This window comes from Balaenoptera borealis (assembly GCF_965194805.1).
Source record: "Balaenoptera borealis genome assembly, chromosome: 13".
NCBI lineage: Eukaryota > Metazoa > Chordata > Mammalia > Artiodactyla > Balaenopteridae > Balaenoptera > Balaenoptera borealis.
Genome location: NC_138870.1, coordinates 27,082,021 through 27,103,826, shown reverse-complemented (window position 1 = coordinate 27,103,826; position 21,806 = coordinate 27,082,021). Strand labels below are relative to the sequence as shown.

The following is a 21,806-nucleotide window of genomic DNA, read 5'->3' as shown; positions in this document are numbered from 1 at the left end:
CCCTCCCTCTTCCCTCTCCCCACTGGTAACTGCTAGTTAGTTCTCTGTATCTGTCTGTTTCTGTTTTGCTATATATATTTGTTTGTTTTAGCTTTTAGATTTTCACATATGAGATAACATAGATTGTCTTTCTCTGACTTATTTCACTAAACATAATACTCTGTAGGTCCATCTATATTGTTGTTGCAAACGGCAGGATTTCATTCTTTCTTACGGCTGAGTAATATTCCATAGTGTGTGTGTGTGTGTGTGTGTGTGTGTGTGTGTGTGTGTGTGTGTGTGTGTGTGAGACATCTTCTTTATCCATTCATCTGTTGATGGACACTTAGGTTGCTTCCATATCTTGCCTATTGTAAATAATGCTGCTATGAACATTGGAGTCCATGTATCTTTCTGAATTAGTGTTTTCTTTTTTTTCAACTATATACTCAGAAGTGGAATTGCTGGATCATATAGTAGTCCTATTTTTAATTTTTTGAGGAACCTCCATACTGTTTTCCACAGTGGCTGCATCAGTTTACATTCCCACCAACAGTGCACAAGGATTCCCTTTTCTCTACATTCTTGTTATTTCTTGTCTTTTTGATGATAGCCTGTCTGACAGGTGTGAGGTGATAATTTCATAGTGGTTTTGATTTGCATTTCCCTGATGATTAGTGATGTTAAGCATCTTTTCATGTGCCTTTTGGCTATCAATATGTCTTCTTTGGAAAAATGTCAGTTCAGAGCTTCTGCCCATTTTTTAATTGGGTTCTTTGGGTCTATTTGATATTGGGTAGTATGAGCTGTTTATATATTTTGGATATTAACCCCTTATCAGTCATATCATTTGCAAATATTTTCTCCCATTCAGTAGGTTGTTTAATTTCTTTTACCTCAGATCATTGATACTAGAATTATTATTTAACATTCCAAAAAAAAGTTCTGAAAATTGGTCTTATAAATTACTCTCTAAGCTCATGAAAATGCTTTTTTCACTCATCTAGTTATTCCTACTTTTTTGTTGTTGTTGCTTTTTTTTGGTTGCTGTTGTTTGATCTCAAACTCCCTTGATGTAGGCTTTAATGGAGGGACATCCTGGCACTTTGGAGGCGATGCTGTTGTCTTGAGAGGGATGCCTTGTGAGAAGCTTAAAGAGCCCCCTTACCCAGTGCTTCTTTGTTTTTAAATTTTTTTGTTGTTGTTTTCAATTTTATTTTTTCTTTTTACCTTTGGACTCCCTTCATCAATTTCTGTATCTCCACCTCCCACCTCTGGCAACCACCAATCTGTTCTCTGTTTCTGTGAACTTGGTTTTATATATATATATAACTATACATATATATATATATATATATGTATAGTTTTTAGATTCCGCATATAAAAGAGATCATACGGTATTTTCCTTTCTCTGTCTGACGTATTTCACTTAGCATAATGCCCTCGAGGTCCATCCATGTTGTCATAAATGGCAGGATTTCATTCTTTTTTTATGGCTGAATAATATCCCATTATGTATATATATATCTCACAATTTCTTTATCCATTTATCCATTGATGGACACTTTGGTTGTTTCCATATGTTGGCTATTGTAAACAATGCTGCAATTAATATTGGGGTGCATATATCTTTTCAAGTTAGTGTTTTCATTTTCTTCAGATAAATACCCAGAAGTGGAATTGCTGTATCATATTGTAGTTCTATTTTTACTTTTTTGAGGAGCCTCCATACTCTTTTCCATAGTACCTGTACCAATTTAAATTCCTACCAGCAGTGCACGTGGGTTCTCTTTTTTTTTTCGGCCCTGCCATGTGTCTTATGGGATTTTAGTTCTCCGACCAGCAATTGAACCCAGACCCTTGGCAGTGAGAGTGTGCAGTCCTTACCACTGGACCACCAGGGAATCCCCGAGGGTTCCCTTTTCTTCACATCCTTGCCAGTACTTGTTATTTATGTTCTTTTTGATGATAACCATTCTGACAGGTGTGAGGTGATGTCTCATTGTGGTTTTGGTTTGTGTTTCCCTGATGATTAATGATGTTGAGCATCTTTTCATGTACCTGCTGGCCATCTGTGTGTCTTTGGGAAAATGTCAATTCAGATCTTCTCCCCATTTTTAAATTGGATTGTTTGGGTTTTTTTTTTTTTTTTTTTTTGCCATTGTAAGAGTTCTTTATATATTTTGGCTATTAACCCCTTACCAGATACATGATTTGCAAGTAGTGTAAGATTCAAAAAATCATCGCCAAGACCTATGTCAAGGAGCTTACTGCCTATATTTTCTTTTGGGAGTTTTATGGTTTCAGATCTAACATTCAAGTCTTTAATCCATTTGAGTTAATTTTTGTGTATGGTGTAAGATAGTGGTTGAATTTCATTCTTTTGCATGTGACTGTCCAGTTTTCCTAACATGATTTGTTGAACAGACTGTCCTTTCCCCATTGTATGTTCTTGGCTCCTTTGTTGTAAATTCATTGACCACTTATGTGTGGGTTTGTTTCTGCATGCTTTACTCTGCTTCATTGATCTATGTGTCTGTTTTTGTGCCAGTCACATACTATTTTAATTACTATAGCTTTGTAATATAGTTTGAAATCAGGGCGTGTGATGCCTCCAGCTTTGTTCTTCTTTCTCAAGATTGCTTTTGCTATTCAGGTTTTTTTGTGGTTCCTTACAAATTTTGGGATTATTTGTTCTGTTTCTTTGAAAAATGTCATTGGAGTTTTTTTTTTTTTTTTTTAATTTATTTATTTATGGCTGTGTTGGGTCTTCGTTTCTGTGCGAGGGCTTTCTCTAGTTGTGGCAAGTGGGGGCCACTCTTCATCGCGGTGCGTGGGCCTCTCACTATCGCGGCCTCTCTTGTTGCGGAGCACAGGCTCCAGACGCGCAGGCTCAGTAGTTGTGGCGCACGGGCCTAGTTGCTCCGCGGCATGTGGGATCTTCCCAGACCAGGGCTCGAACCCATGTCCCCTGCATTGGCAGGCAGATTCTCAACCACTGCGCCACCAGGGAAGCCCATCATTGGAGTTTTGATAGAGATTGTACTGAATTTGTAGATTGCGTTAAGTAGTAATCACATTTTAACAATCTTGATTCTTCCAATCCATGAGCGTGGAATATTTTTCCATTTATTTGTGTCATCCTTTTTTTTTTCATTAATGTCTTGAAGTTTTTGATATCCAAGTCTTTCTCTTCCTTGGTTAAATTTATTCCTAAATATTTATTCTTTTTGATGCAGTTGTAAACGGTGTTGTTTTATTTCTTTCTTTCTCTGATAGTTTGTTATTAGTATACAGAATTGCAACAGATTTTTGTGTATTGATTTCATATCCTACAACTTTACTGAATTTGTTTATTAGTTCTAACAGAATTTTGATAGCTTCTTCAGGGTTTTCTATACATACCTACTTCTTTTTTTAAGAAGAAACTTTTCCACTATTTAGGAATGTCTTCAGTGGTCAAATATGACTTTCTTCTGTCTGCTCCCTGTTTTACATGGGAAGAAAACACTTGTATATATTTTTAAGGAGGTGAGCAGTTTTTATTCATACCAACTGCTGAGATTTTACCTAGTTGAGTGATAGATTAAGATTTTAAAAACAGAGTGGGGTCAGTCTTTTCATTTTTGTAGGCTAACATTGTGACAGCAGTGTTAAAAAAAAGTAGGGGCTGTTTGTGTCACAAATTTGTATGATACAGATTTTAATGTTTGTCTGATCTTCCTTTGGTTTCTCTTCTTTTAGCTTTGGCTTCTTTGTCTGCTCTGGTCTTGCAAGATGAAGAAACATAATGGCTTTATCGGGGTCAGTGCTTCTCAGAAACCTGGCTGGCTTTATTGGTCAATAGGACCCATTTGCCACCTTTTAAACAAAGGATTTGAAGGCCTTGCAAGCTGCCCATCTGTCTTAGGAAGCTTTGTGTAGCTAACGTGTAAAAAGAAGTTTTACTTAGAGGCAGAAGGAAACCTTTTCTACGTAAATATTTAGAATTTGTGAAAGAAAGTTTCTAGGTAAATACTTAAAGTGGCTTTCAGTTTTGTGCTAAAGTCACCTGATTTTGTTCCCATGTGTTAGGAAGAGATGAGTTGGACAGAACTGAAGGTCTTGTTACTGAAGTAATTAAATTGAAGTTATTGCAGATCGGCCTTTTTAGAGTAGAAAGGACTTAGTTGCTTTTATCTATTATTTTCATTCATTTTATTTCTCTTGTAAAATTGCTGTCATTATGTAAATCATATACAACTATAAGCCATTTATTTCTTTAAAATTAAATTTGTTGGGCTTCCCTGGTGGCGCAGCAGTTAAGAATCTGCCTGTCAGTGCAGGGGACACGGGTTCAAGCCTTGGTCTGGGAAGATCCCACGTGCCACGGAGCAACTAACCCCGTGCACCACAACTACTGAGCCCATGTGCCACAACTACTGAAGCCCACGCACCTAGAGCCCGTGCTCCACAATAATAGAAGCCACCTCAATGAAGAGTAGCCCCCGCTCGCTGCAACTAGAGATAGCCCGCATGCAGTATCGAAGACCCAACACAGCCAAAAATAAATAAAAATAAATAAATTTTTAAAAATTAAATTTGTCCTCTAGGGAGTAATTCTGTAGTATAAAATGTGTAAATTCTTTACTGTAGGTACTTAATTTGCCATTTTTATTTGCCAGGTAGACTTTTGGGCACTAAATGAGATGGCGCTGGCCACATGTATTAACATTATTTCTAAGCTTATCTTTCTGCCCTCCAGACTTGAAGCTACTTGAGGGAAGCAGTTTAGCATAACAGTTAAGTACATGAGTTCTGGAGTTTAAAGTGCCTGAGATTAAACCCCAGCTCTGAGACTTGCTAGTTTTACCTCTTAAATTTTCTAAGCTTTAGTTTATCATCTCTAAAACAAGGCTGTTTAACTCATAAAATTGTTGGATTCATAAATGAGATAATATGCAGTGTCTGGCGTACATAGGAAACAATAAATATAATCTATTATTCACCTTTATAACCCCTGAGCATCTAGTACAGTGCCAGAAGGTATACTCATTATCAATATAATTGATAAATATGCTTAAAACAAAAGCAAATGCTCATGCGTTTGATATTTGTACCTCATTTTGACTATAGTCACTACACTCAAGGCCATATCAGCTCCTATCACAGGCCTGACAAATACTAGGTACTCAATACATGTTTGAATAAATTGTTGATTTTTCACTTGTCCTTGAAATGACAAGTTTTTCTGTTTGGCACTTTATGTTATGCTAAACCGATTAGAGCTTTAGGTGTCCCTTTTGAAAACTGAAACTATGAATTCAGGAAGTTAGATGTTGGCTAGTCAGATTTCAAAATGATGATGAGTTTTTTTGTTGTTTTTTGTTTCTAAGGCTGAGCATCTCAGGTAAGAGACAAACTGTTACAGGTATATGGAGCAGAAATTATTTAATTTATTTGCATGTACCTGGCATTGAGATATATTTCCTTGCTGTTTCTCTTTTGCCATGTGTAGGTAAGGAAATGGTTTGCTATGCTTTAAATTGTGTTTGTTTGTTTTTTTCCCATGAGACTCTTACATTAGTGTATACCGGAATATATTTGTGACTCAGATAGGGCCTCTGTATATAGGTCCTTTTTGGTAGCAGAACTCCTCTTTTCTTTGTCCTTTGCACATAGAGTTCTTCTTTTCAAGTCTGTAAACATAACTAGGGTCTTGATGAAGGGTTCCAGCTAATCTCCTGTTCCATTTTCTCATGGGAATATACTCCCTCTAGTACTAGTACTTTCTTCCACAGTCTTTGCAAGGTGAGATGAGTTCACTGAGGGTGAATTTCTTCCTCCCTGCTTCCCTTCTTTCCTTCCTTCTGCTATATTAAGTAGAGTGGACAGGGTAGGCCTCACTAAGAAGTGATCTTTGAACAAAGACTTGAAGGAAGTAAGTTAACAAAGTGAATGTTTGGGATAAATGCTTTCCAGGCTAAGAGAACAGGAAAAGCAAAGGCCCTCAGTGGGGTTCTGGTGGTTGTCTTGTGACTTCAAGGAACCTTAAGGGGCCTGGAGGAATGAGCAGTGGGAAGAATAACAGGAGGCGAGGGCAGAAGGGTCACACATGAGCTCAGATCATGAAGGGCCTTGTATCGTTGAAAGGGCTTTGGTTTTAACTCTAAGACAGATGGGGAGCCATGGCAGGGTTTGAACAGAGGAGAGGCCTCTGACTTAGTTTTAAAAGGATCATTCTGGCAGCTGTATAAAGTCGAAACTGTAGGGGTATTAGGGTAGAAGCAGGAAGATCTGTGAGGAAGCCTGCAGTAATCTAGGCAAGAGATGGTGGCAGCTCAGAACACATGGTGAGATATGGTTAGTTTCTAGATATATTTGGAAGATTGAAGCAATAGGATTTCATTACTGAATCATGGGATGTGAGAGAAGGATAGGAATCAAGAACAGTTCCAAAGGTTTTGACTTGAGCAACTTGAAAAATGGAGTTGATGTCAGCTTAAATGGGGAAGACTGGGTTGCATTGGTTGGAGGGGTGGCAGTGCAGATCAGGAATTTATTTTTGGACATGCTGAGTTTGAAATGCTTGTTAGATATCTTGGTCAAGTATGTGGTTAAGTGTATGAGTTTCAAGTTAGAAAAGACTGAGCTGGAATTATAAATTATGCATGTATTTAAATCCTTGAGAGGGGATAACATTACCCAGGGAGAGAACTGTAGATAGAGGAGAGGAAAAGGGCCAACGATAGCTCATGGACACTCTAGCATTAATACTGTATATCTAATAAGCACATTTAAAACATTTTTAGGGAGAAATTATGAGTATTTTTTTAATATATATATTTTTACATTTTTATTTATAAATTTATTTATTTATTTATTTTTGGCTGTGTTGGGTCCTCGTTGCTGTGCGCGGGCTTTCTCTAGTTGCGGCGAGCGAGGGCTACTCTTTGTTGCGGTGCGTGGGCTTCTCATTGCGGTGGCTTCTCTTGTTCCGGAGCACAGGCACTAGGTGTGCAGGCTTCAGTAGTTGTGGAGCACGGGCTTTAGGTGGGCGGGCTTCAGTAGTTGCGGCACGCAGGCTCAGTAGTTGTGGCTCACGGGCTCTAGAGCACAGGCTCAGTAGTTGTGACGCACGGGCTCAGTTGCTCTGCGGCATGTGGGCTCGAACCCGTGTCCCCCGCATTGGCAGGCAGATTCTTAACCACTGTGCCACCAGGGAAGTCCCATGAGTATTTTTTTAAAGGATAGAATAGTAAAGGATGGTGGCTGCACTCAGAGTATCTCTTTCTTTTCCCTCTTTTTCCTTCTCTTAGAAAATTCTTAAAATTTTTCCTTTGGTAGTAAGCTCAAGGTCAGAGTGAACATACGGCTGACCTTTTTCCTGGTGGATTAACATCTTTTCATTGTGTTCCTTTCACTGTTTCACTGATGTTCTAAAATCTTCGATTGAACTTCAAGTATATAATTGCTAAACAGATATTAATAAATACTGTCAGATGCTTACTTTTCCATCACACTTTCATTAAGCTGAACAATGAAACAAAATATAGGCAGAATATCTTTACTGGTGTAATTGATATATTAATATTATAAATTTTGAAAATGACTAGCTGTTGGACATAGTAGGGTTTAAATTTTTTTCTTCTGTTTTTATTCCTTGCTTGAGATAATGCCAAAATATTTGTGTTTTAGCAACTTTGTGTGCTTAATCAGTGTATCATAATGAATGATAGAAAGTAGCTGATCTAGCTGATGGAAAATTCTTACTGATAGTTTCAATTAGTTGAATGGAGCTGATTCTGAACTATAATGTGGCTTAGGAGACCATGTCCTTCTTTCTTCTCTCTTCCATTCTGTGTCCCAGTTCTTGAGCTTGTCTCTGAATTTGTTGAGGAAAAGTAACTTATGGAGAGTAGCTTGATGTGCCGTCAGTTCATTTCCTCTACTAATGGAAGGGTTCAACTAAAATAGGTTGGAGACTGATTATTTTCCCTTCCCTCAGTAATAAGGATTATCTGTCAGTACTAGGATGGTAGAAAGTTTGCTTTTCATTTTTCATCTGTTATTAAAACTTCTGTTCTAAATAACATATTTACCACTGAATGAAGGTGTATCTGGTGATTGAATGACTGATATTTGGAAGGACAAGTATACTTTTTTTTCTCCACACAGATAATGCTTCAACAATGCTGATTAAGTTGGCAGTTAAGAGTCTTAAATCACTCCTAATGAGGGATGAAATTGTGTCAGTTGCATTTGTTAATAGAAATCAATATCAAACTATATTCATGAGGTTTCTAGTTTGAACAACCACAGAATTTCAAATACTAAAATAAACCTTCAATTGCTAAATGGATGTGTAGTCAATTCTTAGTCATTAGATTGATTGGTTTTTTGGGCTTTACTACTGTAATTAAGCCAGTCCTTTTGGGGAGGGAAACAAAGGGGAGTTGATTTAGAGTAGTGTGCAAATGTGTTTTTCTCCATCAGTATGGGTATTCTTCTTGTTTTATTCATGGAGTAATGAGTTCAAAGAAGTTTTAGTAAAATGCCCAATTTTATTTGCAAAGTCAGAATAAACCTTGAAAATAAAAGCTTGTGATACTTGGGTACAAACTAAAAAACTAGGGAAGGGAGTTATTTGGATCTTGCGTCTAAAATTTAGAAGTTCTAGGGAATAGTTTCTGTTTGACCTTGGACATCTATAAGTCTCCATAGATCAGAGAGCTGGGGTTTGGTTTTCTTATTTTGCTGTTCCTTCAGTTTCACTGCGGTAATCTTTTTTAAAATATTTATTCAATTATTTATTTGGCTGCACTGGGTCTCAGTTGTGGCATGTGGGATCTTCGTTGCGGCATGCAGGATCTTTTAGTTGTGGCATGTGGATTCTTAATTGCGGCATGCATGTGGGATCTAGTTCCCTGACCAGGGATCGAACGTGGGCCCCCTGCATTGGGAGCACAGAGTCTTAACCACTGGCCCACCAGGGAAGTCCCCTCACTGCAGTAATCTTAGTGAAGTGATATCATTGCAATTGCTTTTTGTTCCAAGCCCAGGAAAAAGAAAAAAAGGAGGGACAGGGAAGTTTTGACCCATATTGATACATCATATATGAAGAAATTTACAACTGCCCTCTATGAGGAATTACTGAAAGTAACAGTAAAACTTTGTGATATACTTCCGTGTAACTTTAGAATGGGCTCAGTGTCTGAGGATGGCCAAAGCTAGATTATCATGATAGTGAGCTGCTGAGACTAGTCTGTGTGGTTGGTTTTGTTTCGGGGGGTGGTGGACTTAAGAGCACCTTCCCGTGCTATGCTTCTGCTGTGGTTAAAGTGGTGAGCTTCTCTGTGGTGTAACAGGTTGCTCACTGTTGCCACCCCTCAGCTCTTTTACTCATTTCTCCTCTTCCCTACTCTCCAAAAGACCTGAAGTGTAGTAGGCAGGTGGGGAGGGCTTTTTGCTTTTATTTATTTTTTTTCCGTTGTTAAGCTTCCTTATTCACTCTAAGCCTTGAATTTGTACTTCTACTTTTTGCCTTTTAAAAAAATGAATATAATTGTATTTTTAAACTGATTGTAAATATATTATACATGATTTTATAGAAAATTCAAGCAGTACAGGGAAATATAAAGGAAGTAAAAATGAACAGCAGCCCAACTGTTGAGAGGTAATTACTGATACATTTTATTGGACATCATATTTCTACTCTCTATATGTGAAGATACAACATATAATAAGTAATTTATTTTAGTTAATATTACTAGTAACTTTAATATATACGACTTAAATGTTTTATTTAATATATTTTCATAATCATAATATGATTTCATTGTATAAAACACTATCTTAATCTTTTCAAACTGCATAATATATTTTGGAGGTGATTTCATTTTAGAGCTGCATTATCCTTTTAAGAATAGAATATCATGTACTTTATGATGCACTTATTTATTTACATATTGTCTTCCAATAGGTTCTTAGGTTGTTTTGAATTTTTTATTTATAAACAGTATTGCACAAAACTTCCTAGTAGGAAAATCTTTGCACACATTTTAAATTATTTCTTTAGGTCATATTCCTAAGGGGCAAGCTACTGGATCCAGTGGCATATATATTTTATTTTTTAATGCGTATTGCCAAACTGCCCTCCATAAGGGCTGTACCGGTTTACTCTACCAGTATTCTTGAAGAAATATTAGTGGTTTTGACATTTTTTTAAATCCTCCATTATTTATTTTGTTAAGAAAAGACACTCCAGTGAAAATTTCAGAATCTCTTTATTCTATAGAAAATAGCTTTCTTACTAGTGTCCTGCAAAAGCCTCTGGAATTTCCAGGTGTTGTAAAGTTCTCTTTTGAAAATTGAGTGTCCTCTTCCAGAAACCCATGTGACAAAAATTTCTTTTTCTAAAAAAATACATAGGGACTTCCCTCGTGGCACAGTGGTTAAGAATCCACCTGAAAATGCAGGGGACACGGGTTTGGGCCCTGGTCCGGGAAGATCCAACGTGCCATGGAGCAACTAACTCCGTGCGCCACAACTACTGAGCCTGTGCTCTAGAGCCCGTGAGCCACAGCTACTGAGCCCACATGCCACAACTACTGAAGCCTGTGTGCCTAGAGCCCGTGCTCCGCAACAAGAGAAGCCACCACAATGAGAAGTCCGCGCACCGCAATGAAGAGTAGCCCCCGCTCGCCACAGCTAGAGAAAGCCCGCGTGCAGCAACAAAGACCCAACACAGCCAAAATAAAAATAAATTAATTTAAAAAAATACATAGGTACCATAATTAAAGTAACATTTGCCTTTTAAAATAATTTTTAAAATCTTAGGTTTTATTCACAACTTTAAAAATTATAATTTCTTTTCTTAGAATTAAGAAAAAAAGACAGTGCCTTTTTAGTGTAACAAGGAGACTTGGTTATCACTGCTGATGCGAGTAGATGGTACATTTTAACTCATTTCTGAACTTTCTTACTGAAGCCATAATTAGAAAATGAGCTTGGCTTTCAGTACTGTGCTTATTGATCCTATGCTGAAAGGCCCAAGTTTTCATTTACATGCAGGAATATATTCTCTGTGTAAGGAAACTATAGTACTGACCATAGAAAAAATAACCTAGCCATAAATTAATTAAATTGGTCCCCTTGAGGGCACTCTTGCTGAACAGGTCCATCCTTTTACCCAAAGAAGAAAAAGGTTTGATTAATTTACAGATTCTGCTCCAGTATATTATATATTATTTGGGAAAATATCAGGCTCTCATTAATTTAAAAAAATTATCCTATGGGAAATTCACTTACCTGTTAATTGAATTCGTTTCCAGAAGGATGTGAAAGCCTCAGATCTTGTGATGGGAGTCAGGTTTGTTGAGAGACAGCGTGTCATGTAAGGAAAAAACCTGGTCTCAGAGTCAGATATTCTGGGTTTTACTCCTGTTGGGAGACTCACTTGACCTCTCTAGGCCTCAGTTTTCTCAACTGAGCAGAGTTGGTTCAGCCGCGCTTTGCGGAGCTGAATGAGCGTGTCAGTCACTGGGGGGCAGAGTCTGGTTCAGTAGGTCTGGACTGGGCCTGAGGTTCTGCATTTTGAACAAGCTCCTGGGTAATAGCAATGCCGCTGGCCCAAATATCACAATTTGAATAGCAAGGAAATAGATGATATCTGTGTTTTCTTCTAGCTCCAAAAGACTGATTCTAACTTAAGCTGTAGTAGACATTGTTTAATATCTTAACATTTTAAATAAATATTTTTTTGGCCTCACCTTGCAGCATGCGGGATCTTGATTCCCCGACCAGGGATCAGACCCGCACCCCCTGCAGTGGAAGCATGGAGTCTTAACCCCTGGACTGCCAGGGAAGCTTCCATTTTAAATATTTTTAATACTATTAGGTTTAAGTGAAAGAAGACAAGTGTCTTTACAACTTTTAAGTTTGCTAGCAAGAGACTTTCTTCTGATCATGTCTAAGATTTGTTTTAAAGTATTCCACTCCCTCCCTTAAAAAAGTTGAGGGGGAATAGATAAAACAAGAATAACAAAATATTGGTAATTGTTGAAGCTGGATGACGGATACATAGAGGTTAATTATACTTTTCCCTTATTCTCTGTCCTTAGGTGAAAGTTTGAAAATGTATTTTAAACAAAGAAAGAAAAGTAAAACACAAACAAAACTAAATGTGAATTTGCCACTATCACAGACTGATGATATATATACATATCTATATCTATCTAGCTTTAGGCACCATTTCTCAGTACTAACTTGCCTAATAGGAAGCAATGTGGCAGTGACCTGAGAGAGTCTTTGAAGGAAAAAAGCACAATGGCTAATGAAGCACATTTGCTGGAAGGAGATAAACTCAGAGCTGCCATTCTCCATGTGCGAATCTTAGGCTGTTTGTTTCTGTTAAACATTGCAGACGTGTCTCTGCCAACTAAACTTGACTGTGTTAGTGTGATATTTTTGGAAATTCACTTTGCAAACTGTGAACACAACATAGATTTTGGTTGCTGTTGTTGAATGTATCAATCAAATATCGCCATTTTTTTAAATAGGACAAAGATACTTAAATTAGTGTACAGGAAATACACATTCAACAATGTTTTCTGCTATGCCAGGGGCTTTTAGATGTGGGATTATAATGTTGCTTTTATTATGTTTATTTATTTATTTATTTATTTAGTATAAGCAAGGTTTTAAAAAAATTTTTTAAATAAATTTATTTATTTATTTTTGGCTGCATTGGGTCTTCGTTGCTGTGCGTGGGCTTTTTCTAGTCGTGGCTAGCGGGGGCTACTCTTCGCTGCAGTGCGTGGGCTTCTCATTGCGGTGGCTTCTCATTGCGGATCACAGGCTCTAGGTGCACAGGCTTCAGTAGTTGTGGCACGTGGGCTCAGTAGTTGTGGCTCGCAGGCTTAGTTGCTCCGTGGCATGTGGGATCTTCCCGGACCAGAACTCACACCCATGTCCCCTGCCTTGGCAGGCGGATTCTTAACCACTGCACCACCATGGAAGCCCAATGTTGCTTTTAAATCTAGAGTGATTTTACACTCTGAGCAGAAAATCTTGATTCCCACTAAATATGTATTTTTCAGGGAGGAGTTGAAAACAAAATGGAGAAAGAATATAACAGAGCTTTGTTTTGGTAAGGTTTCGGGAAAATGATCAGAAAATAGTTACCGGGTGGCACCCTGTTTAGGAAAGAACATTTTGATATGGGATAAACAAATATACTCTAATATAAAGCTAACTATCTAGATTAGTTATTTTATAGGTCATATATATAGTTTATAATTTGAGAATAAATATTTAAAAAGCACAAATTAATGCTAAGTTAATAACAAAAACTAGAAAATAAAAAAATAAAATATTTTAGAAGTGTAAACCCCAGCCACAATGATTGTTAATATTTCATTGTATTTCCTTTCTGTTTTTAATGTGATTTTATATAGTTTTTCTCCTACCTTACATATCCTTTTATCCTGTTCTTTCACTGAATAGTGTAAAATATGCACTTTTCATTATTATTCAGTCTTTTATAAATATAACCTGAGTAAAGTAATTCTCTGTCAGGTCAGAGTGAAGACCTTCATGGCCCCCAAATGGGTAGCTTAGAAGTATCTTTTTACTTTGATTTATTTTTAGGCTAGGTCTAGGTTTTTTATTATGATGAGGGAAATGGGCATAGGAAGCATTTTCTGTTGGAGAGATCAAGGCAGTTGTGGGGTCCATTCGATATTTGAGTTTTGAACTGAAAGAGATTCTTACATTCATCCTGGAAAGAATGTAATCCCAGGTTGAACAGAGCCACACTAGACCTTTAGTCCAGACCAGTGACAGCTCTGATGCCAGGATTCAGGACTTGGAAGGCTCTTCTTGGGGAAGTCACACTTCTGAATCAAACCCCAAAGTGAACCTTTGGGGATAATTAGGATGCGGTGCAGGTATATTTTGTCAGCCCAGGGAGTTCAAGCCTCAGCAAAGGACAAAACAAAATAAAAGATATGTATACACATACATGGGTTAAGTGAGCTGATACAAATAAAGTGCTAAGAACAATTCTTACCACTTAGTTAGAATATAAATGTTAGGTACTGTGTAAAGAACTGAGGAGACTTTAAGTCAGCTTTTATGTTTAATGTTAAAAGTAGTTACACCCTTTTTAACAAGAAAGCGTGAATTTCTTTGAACACTGAATAAACTGAACCAAGTTGAAAATAATGATTAAGCCTGTTTGTGCCTCTCTTTCTCCTTCATGTTTTACCCATTTTACTGAGGACCTTCCTCGGTTTTACCTATTTCTCTAATTTAAAAGCCTTTTTTAGATGCCTGAAGTAAAATGGGAGATAAATCTTGGCTGATTATTAGAAGCAGGGGGAATTAGCTAATAATCTCACTGGTAATTGAGAACAGGAATTTAAATGTAAGGTCTTAGGCTTCTGTTCCTTTAAGATTTAAAGTTTTCAGAAGTAAATGTACTTGTTCTATTAAGGAATTTCTTTGGAGCATGTTTTCATAAGAAAATTTTCATGGTGTCTGAACATGACTTGAACTTGACAGATTTCCCTTATCATCAGTGTACTTGCTTTTAAAGATGTGAAAGTGTGTATTCTATTTTTAAAATCCAATAAATTTTTAATTCTGACACATTCAGTTTGTGCTTGGATTTTCAGATATCTAGCAATGTTAATTTTCAAGCCTGAAAGTTTGAACTATGTTAAGATCATGGATCCCATTGAAAATGTAATAAAATGTTTGAACCTTCTTTCTAGAAAAATGTATGTACATTCAAAATGTTGTATACAGTGTGAGATTTTTCACAAATATCCTGAAACAAAAATCCATATATTGTTTTTAAACTGTTGCACCTCCTAAGTTAAAAAACAAAATAAAATAAAGTTAAATTAAATTAAAAAACAAGGTTCCTTCTACCAGGGGAAAAAAGAACAAAACTGTTGCTCCTCCTTAGATATGTTACTAGTCTGTTTCCATTTAGTTAATGTCTCATTGTATTAAATTTCATTAAAATTGAACTACAGTGATATAGTGTTTAGTTTGCATAACACAGAAGTTCTAGATTGTCTCTTTGGAAGCAATAATAAGATAGAGGAGGGGCGGGACTTCCCTGGTGGTGCAGTGGATAAAAGACTCCGCGCTCTCAATGCAGGGGCCCAGGTTCAATCCCTGGTCAGGGAACTAGATCCCACATGCATGACGCAACTAAGAGTTGGCATGCCACAACTAAGAAGCCCATGTGCCACAACTGAGGAGCTGCCTGCTGTATCTAAGACCCGGCGCAACCAAATATATAAATAAATATTTTTAAAGAAAATAGAGGAGGGGCAGTTGTGCTAAATGGATTTTTTGGAGGGTGCAGAATTCAAAGCAGTGACTACTGATAAGGCAAATATAGCTATCCCTGTTTTATATACTTTATATATTTGTATATACTTTGTCTTTTAAAAATGTAATATAAGAGATTCTTAATAAAAATTGTCATCATTTTGTGTTGGGCATTTTTTTAAAAGGTATTCTCTTGAGTGATGGATGTTTAATTCTTTTTATAGGACTTGGAATGGTATATAGCAGTATATATTGTAAAATTTGGGGGAACCAGAAAATCTTTCAAGACATTTAAGTAGTCTGGGCTTCCTTCAGTGGATCCAGTTTCCTTGAAGAAATGCTGATAGCTCCATCCAATCTTAGGATGACTGAGGTTATAAATTTTTCTTTGGTTCTTTTCTGCCCTGATGTGTACCACTTTGTGATTTTATAGGTTGCTGTAACTGTCTCCTTTGGTGATCTAGTCCAATATCATGACTTCAGTATAATCTTATATTAGCACTCTACTGATTAAATGTTAAATTTATATCACTAGCTTAGAGTTTTCTCCTGAAATCCAGACTTTTATCTAACTGCCTTCTTAACATCTCCATTTTGAATTAGTATCTCAAAATTAGTATGTCCAAAACTGGAATTCTATTATTTCCTATAAAAAGTATTCTTCCCCTTCTCAGTTGACGGTAGGTCAGTCTCAAAGCCTTGGAGTCACTCCTGATTCCTCTCTTTCTCTCACACTTCACACTCTGTTTAGTCTATCAGTAATTACTGCCTCAACCTTCAAAATATATCCAGACTCCAGCCACATCTCACCAACTCCACTGCTACCACCCGGTTAGAGTTACTATCATCTTTTGCCTAGATTACAGCTTCTACCGTCTTCTGCTTCTTCCTTTGCCCCCTCTAGTGTATACTTAAAATTTTTTTTCCTGCAGATTCTTATTTTGAAAAATATCAAATCTATAGAAGTGTTGAAAGAATAGTATAATAAAAACCCGTAAACCCTTCCTGCTAGATTCACCTGTTGTTAACATTTTGCTACATTTGTAAATTATCTAGTGAGTGTTCTCTCTCTATACGTGTGTATTTGTTTTTGCTATACAATTTGAAAGAAAGTTACACATTTTATGAAAGTTCATCTCTGATTCTTTCAATATATAACCCCTACGAACAAGGATATTATCCTGTAACTGCAATCCTATTATCACATCTAAGAAAATTAATGTTAATTCAGTATCATCTAATGTCTAAGAAATATCTTTTATACCTTTCCCTTCTGTGGTAGGCTGAATAATAGCCCTCTAAAATATCAGATCCTAATTCCTGGAACCTAAATGTTACCTTACTTGGAAAAAGTATTTTTGCAGATGTGATTAAATTCACGATTTTGAGATGGAGAGATTATCCTATCCTGGATTATCCTGGTGGACTCTAAATGCTTTTCACATGTGTCCCTATAAGAGGGAGGCAGAGATTTCACACACACACACACACACACACACACACACACGCATACACAGGAGGAATTGATGTAAAGATAGAGGTAAATATTGCAGTGATACAGCCAACAAACCAAGGAATGCCAGCAGCCACCAGAAGCCAGGAGCAGATTTTCCTCTAGAGCCTCCAGAAGAAGTACAGCCCTGCCAACACCTTGCTTTCAGCCAGTGATACTGATTTCTGATATCTGGCCTTCAGAGCTGTGAGGCATTACATTTCTGTTTTATGTCACACAGTTTGTTATATTGTTATAGCAGCCATAGAAAACTAATATACACCCCTTTTAAGGATTTCAGTCAAGGTTGTTCATTTTGCTTGGTCGTTAGGGCTCTTTTAATTTAAAATAGTTCCCCTCACCCTTTTTTTTGTTTTTCACGACACTGACTGTTTTAAAGAGTTCAGGCCTGTTGTTTTGTAGAATGTCCCATATTCTGGAATTACCTTATTGTTTTCTCATGGTTAGGTTCAGGCTAAACATTTTTTGGCGAGAATACCACATAGGTGATGTTGAGTAAAGAGTATTCTTAATTCAACTGCCAGAGTGATTTTTTTTAAAACATTAAGTTGGGGCACAGTACTCTGTGCAGTCTCCAGTGGCCCCCATTCTGTTCAGAGGAAAAGCCAAAGCTCTCCTGTGGTGTGGTTCCTGAAACCTGCCTCGCCTTCTCCCCTCCCACTCACCCCTCACTCTGTGCTCTCTTCTCACTGATTGTGGTGCTGCTTCCTGAACAAGCTGGGCACGCTCCAGTCGTGGAACCTTTGCTCTAGCTGCCCCGTTGCCTGGAATGCTCTTCCCCCAGGTATCCTTTGGCCTGCTCCCCCTCATGTCTTGCTCAGATGTCCTCTTCTCAGTGAGGCCTTTCCACACCACTATTTTAAAAATTCCATCTTTCCTCCCCTCCCCCACTTCCGATCTCCCAACACTGCTTTACTGTTGTGTTTTTCCATAGCATTTATTACCTTCTCACACACCACATAACTTACTTATTAAAGTTATTATTTATTGTCTGCTTCTCCTACTTGAAATACAATCACCACAAGGCAGAAATCTTTGTTTTTTGTTCACAGATTCATCCCATGATCTCATGTTCATAGCAGGTACACAACATTTCTTGAATAAACGTGAACGAACTTTAGATGAGTATATCTAATTTTATGTTACTCCACAGTAGAGAGTCTGCTTAAAAAAAAAATAGGCAAAACACTTTACTTTGAAATAACTTTATTTATTTATTTAATACATTTATTTATTTTTGGCTGTGTTGGGTCTTCATTGCTGTGCGTCGGCTTCTCATTGTGGTGGCTTCTCTTGTTGTGGAGCACAGGCTCTAGGTGTGTGGGCTTTAGTAGTTGTGGCACGTGGGCTCAGTAGTTGTGGCTCATGGGCTCTAGAGCGCAGGCTCAGTAGTTGTGGCGCATGGGCTTAGTTGCTCCGCGGCATGTGGGATCTTCCTGGACCAGGGCTCGAACCCGTGTCCCCTGCATTAGCAGGTGGATTCTTAACCACTGCGCCACCAGGGAAGCCCCTGAGATAACGTTAGATTTGCAGAAGAGTTTCTAAGACACTACAGAGTTCCTGTATACCTTTCATCCACCTCTCCAGATGTTAACATTCCACATAATCATGCTACATTTATCAAAACTAAGAAATTAACAGTGGCATAATACTGCTAACTAAACTACAGACTCTATTTGGATTTCACTAATTTTTCCACTACTCTTCTCTTTCTGTTCCTCTGCCCAATACAGAATACCACACATTGCATTTGGTTGTGTCTCTTTAGTGTGCTCTAATCTGTGGAGAGACTGATTCAAAAAGACTGTAAATCTTTCCCAGGAATACTACCTTGTGTAAATTATTGTAAAACACTGCAACTTGTGCATTATTTGAACAGGTGGCTATTTCAAGGGAAAGAAAGATGGTAAAACTCAGGAGCACCAGAATATGTAGCCATGGAGCATTGGTAAACTTCAGACAAGAAGATCGTAGGATTTGACGGTATTTTCTGGTTTAGGTGCAGAGTATACCTATCTAGTCCATTTTCTTCTGCTATCAGAACTTCCCACCCCATCCATGCTATCACTTGAAGAGATGACTCCTAGAATAACACTTAACCATTTTTGACTTTTTAACAGGTAAATTTGACTCCATATGTTTAATTTCACTCATTATTTGCCTATGTTACTCTTGGAGGGTAATTAATTCTGTAGTACACTAAAGATACATTGAGTATCTGCTCTATGTAATGCACTGCCTTAGGTCTTGGGAAAGTGGATGCAAAGAAGAGTAAGAAGTTTTTTACTGTTCAGAAGCTTGTGCTCTAGTATAGGTAACATATAACTAACAAATTATAATAACAACTGGTTTGACAGTGTAGAGGAAATTATTAATTTTTGCTAGGTAAGGTAAGAAATGGGGGAGGATCATATTTGAACTTGCCCTTAAAGTACTCATAGAGCTTTTAACACAGGTTAATTGAGATGTAATTCACATACCCTACACATACCGAACATACCATTTAAAGCATACAATTCAATGGCTTTTAGTATATTCACAGGGTTATGAAACCATAAGCACAAATCAACTTTAGAACATTTTCATTATCCTAAAAAGAAACCCCATATCTGTGTTGACTCCCTATTCTTCCTTCCTTTCAGCTCCTGGCAACTACAAATCTACTTTCTGTGTCTGTAGATTTGCCTATTCTGCACAATCCATATAAATGAAATCATACAATACGTGTCTGACTTATCTCAGCATAATATTTTCAAAGTTCATCCATGTTATGGTACATATGAGTACTTCATTCCTTTGTATTGCCAAATATTATTCCATTGTACTGGAAGTATTATATTTTATTTTTCCATTCATCAGTCGATGGGTATCTGAGTGTTTCTACTCTTTGACTATTACGAATAATGCTGCTGTGAATATTCACTTACAGGGTTTTGGGGGGACATGTATTTTCAATAGTCTTGGGTATTGAAATTGGGAATGGAATTGCTGGGTTGAGGAACTCTCAGAATATTTTCTAAGGTACCGTTTTACATTCCTACCAGCAGTATATGAGGATTCCTATTTCTTCACATCCTAGCCAACACGTGTTCCTGTTTTTTGGTTTTCGGTTTTTGGGTTTTTTTGGCTGCCCCACGCGGCTTGTGGGATTTTAGTTCCCTGACTAGGGACTGACCGGGATCTTCGGCAGTGAGAGTGCGGAGTGTGGAGTCCTAACCACTGGGCCTCCAGGGAATTCCCTGGGGTTTTTTTTTTGTTGTTGTTGTTTTTTTTTTTAAATTTTAGCCTAATCCTAGTGAATGTGAAGGGGCATCTCATTGTGGTTTTGATTTGCATTTCCCAAATGACTAATGATGCTGAGCATCTTTTCATGTGCTTATCAGCCATTTGTAGATCTTCTTTTGAGGCATAGAATTTTAATAGATAAAGAAAGGAAAAGGGAAGGGAGCACTTCAGCCTAACAGAACAGGGTCAAAGGCCTGAGAAATGGTGAAGAATCAGTAAAACTATAGAGTAGGGTCTCCAGAAGAAGGGAGTGAGAGAGGACACTGGAAGATTTAGGGATGCTTGGGTCTCTTAAGGTTATTTTTTGATGAGTCAAGTCACACTGTCCTCTGCTTCTCTTAAGCTTAACATTGCTTGAATTTCAAGGATATTCCTTCTTTTGTAAATGTCAGTGTGTTGTGGCTAGCACATTTGATTGATTCATCCAACCTTAAATAAAGAATTATTGAGGGCTTACTTCATTCCAGGCGTTCCAGTCCTCAGTTAGTAAGGGGGGTAGATCAGTGAGCAAAAACAGGCAAGGTCCTTGCTTTTCATGGAGCTTATTTTCTAGTGGGGGTGATTTTTTTACCAATGAAAAACTGCCTGTTAGAGGCTGCCTTTATCCAGCATTTCTGGGCTCGGTAAACAAATCCAGGTCTACTTTGTTCATGCTGTTGCTGATTTTGTTGGCTTGGGTCATAGCGCCTTTCAGCTTTCACCTTTTCAGACCTAAAGTTTAATCTTTAATCATCCCTTACACAGCAGCATCCTGAAATCCCTCTTGGCATCCTTGTTTCTCTTTCTGGGACTGCTACACTTGAAGTTTTTTCCACTGTCGTTTGTACCAATTAATGAAAAAGACTGATGAACTATAAAGAAAAGTTACATGAATATTTTAAACATTTTCTCTTAAAACATACTATGTGTATTTCATAAATGTTTGTTTTAGGACCAAGGCTTTTCCTTTGAAAATAAGGATCTGCTGACTATAATTTTCTATGATGTCTCTTATTATAAATCTCGCATATAATGAATCATCTATGATTTTTAGTTTCCGTTTCTTTACAGTAGAGTGAGAATTTAAAGCCATTTCAAAGAAATCTGAGTGCAAAATCTTTCTAGATTTTTATGATTTTCCATTCCAGTCTTTAGTATTTCTGTATCTAATTAGACAGCTTATTATTTTTTTAGCAGCTTGCCTATGTACATATTCAGCTTCATTTTCATAGAAATTACGAGTCTTTTCACAATCATATTTCATAATTTACTTAATAATTAAATTATGAATTCAGTATCATGTGAAACTGGATAAACATGTTGGGAATGGCTGTGGCAAACAAATTCAAGTACAGGATGTGGAAGTGCTACTGGCTACGAGCATTTTTGGCCTACTGTGGACATCAGCCATTATGTTTTACAGGAGAAACAGTGTTAGTTCAATCCAAGCTATTGGTTAAGGAGAAATTGGTTAAGACAGCTGCTTCTGTATATTCCAAGTTAAGTACTCTTCCACTGTTTTCTCCTAGCACTCTATATAGACCTCTTTTATAACTCTTAATTCACTGCTTATAATCGTCTACTTGTTTGTCTTCCTTATGGGATTTCATAGTCTTTGAGGGCAAAGGTATACTCTCTTGTTGTTACATTCATAGTTCCTCGTATATTCTTGGCATGTAATCATTTATTCACTTTTAAAAAAGAATTGACTGGGACTTTCCTG

General features: G+C 37.3%; 1 protein-coding gene across 7 annotated transcripts in view; it reads left to right on the top strand.

Moving 5' to 3' along the window:
* Nucleotides 1-21,806, top strand: part of DENND5B (DENN domain containing 5B) — a 228,235-nt gene that overhangs the window by 47,095 nt on the left and 159,334 nt on the right. Inside the window, exon 2 of one of the 7 annotated variants that reach the window (XM_082352055.1) lies at nucleotides 17,872-17,901. The exons of the other annotated variants lie outside the window; for them this stretch is intronic. Within the exon in view, the coding sequence (XP_082208181.1) occupies nucleotides 17,872-17,901 (30 nt within the window). The remainder of the gene's footprint in view (nucleotides 1-17,871; nucleotides 17,902-21,806) is intronic. 7 annotated transcript variants of the gene reach the window in all.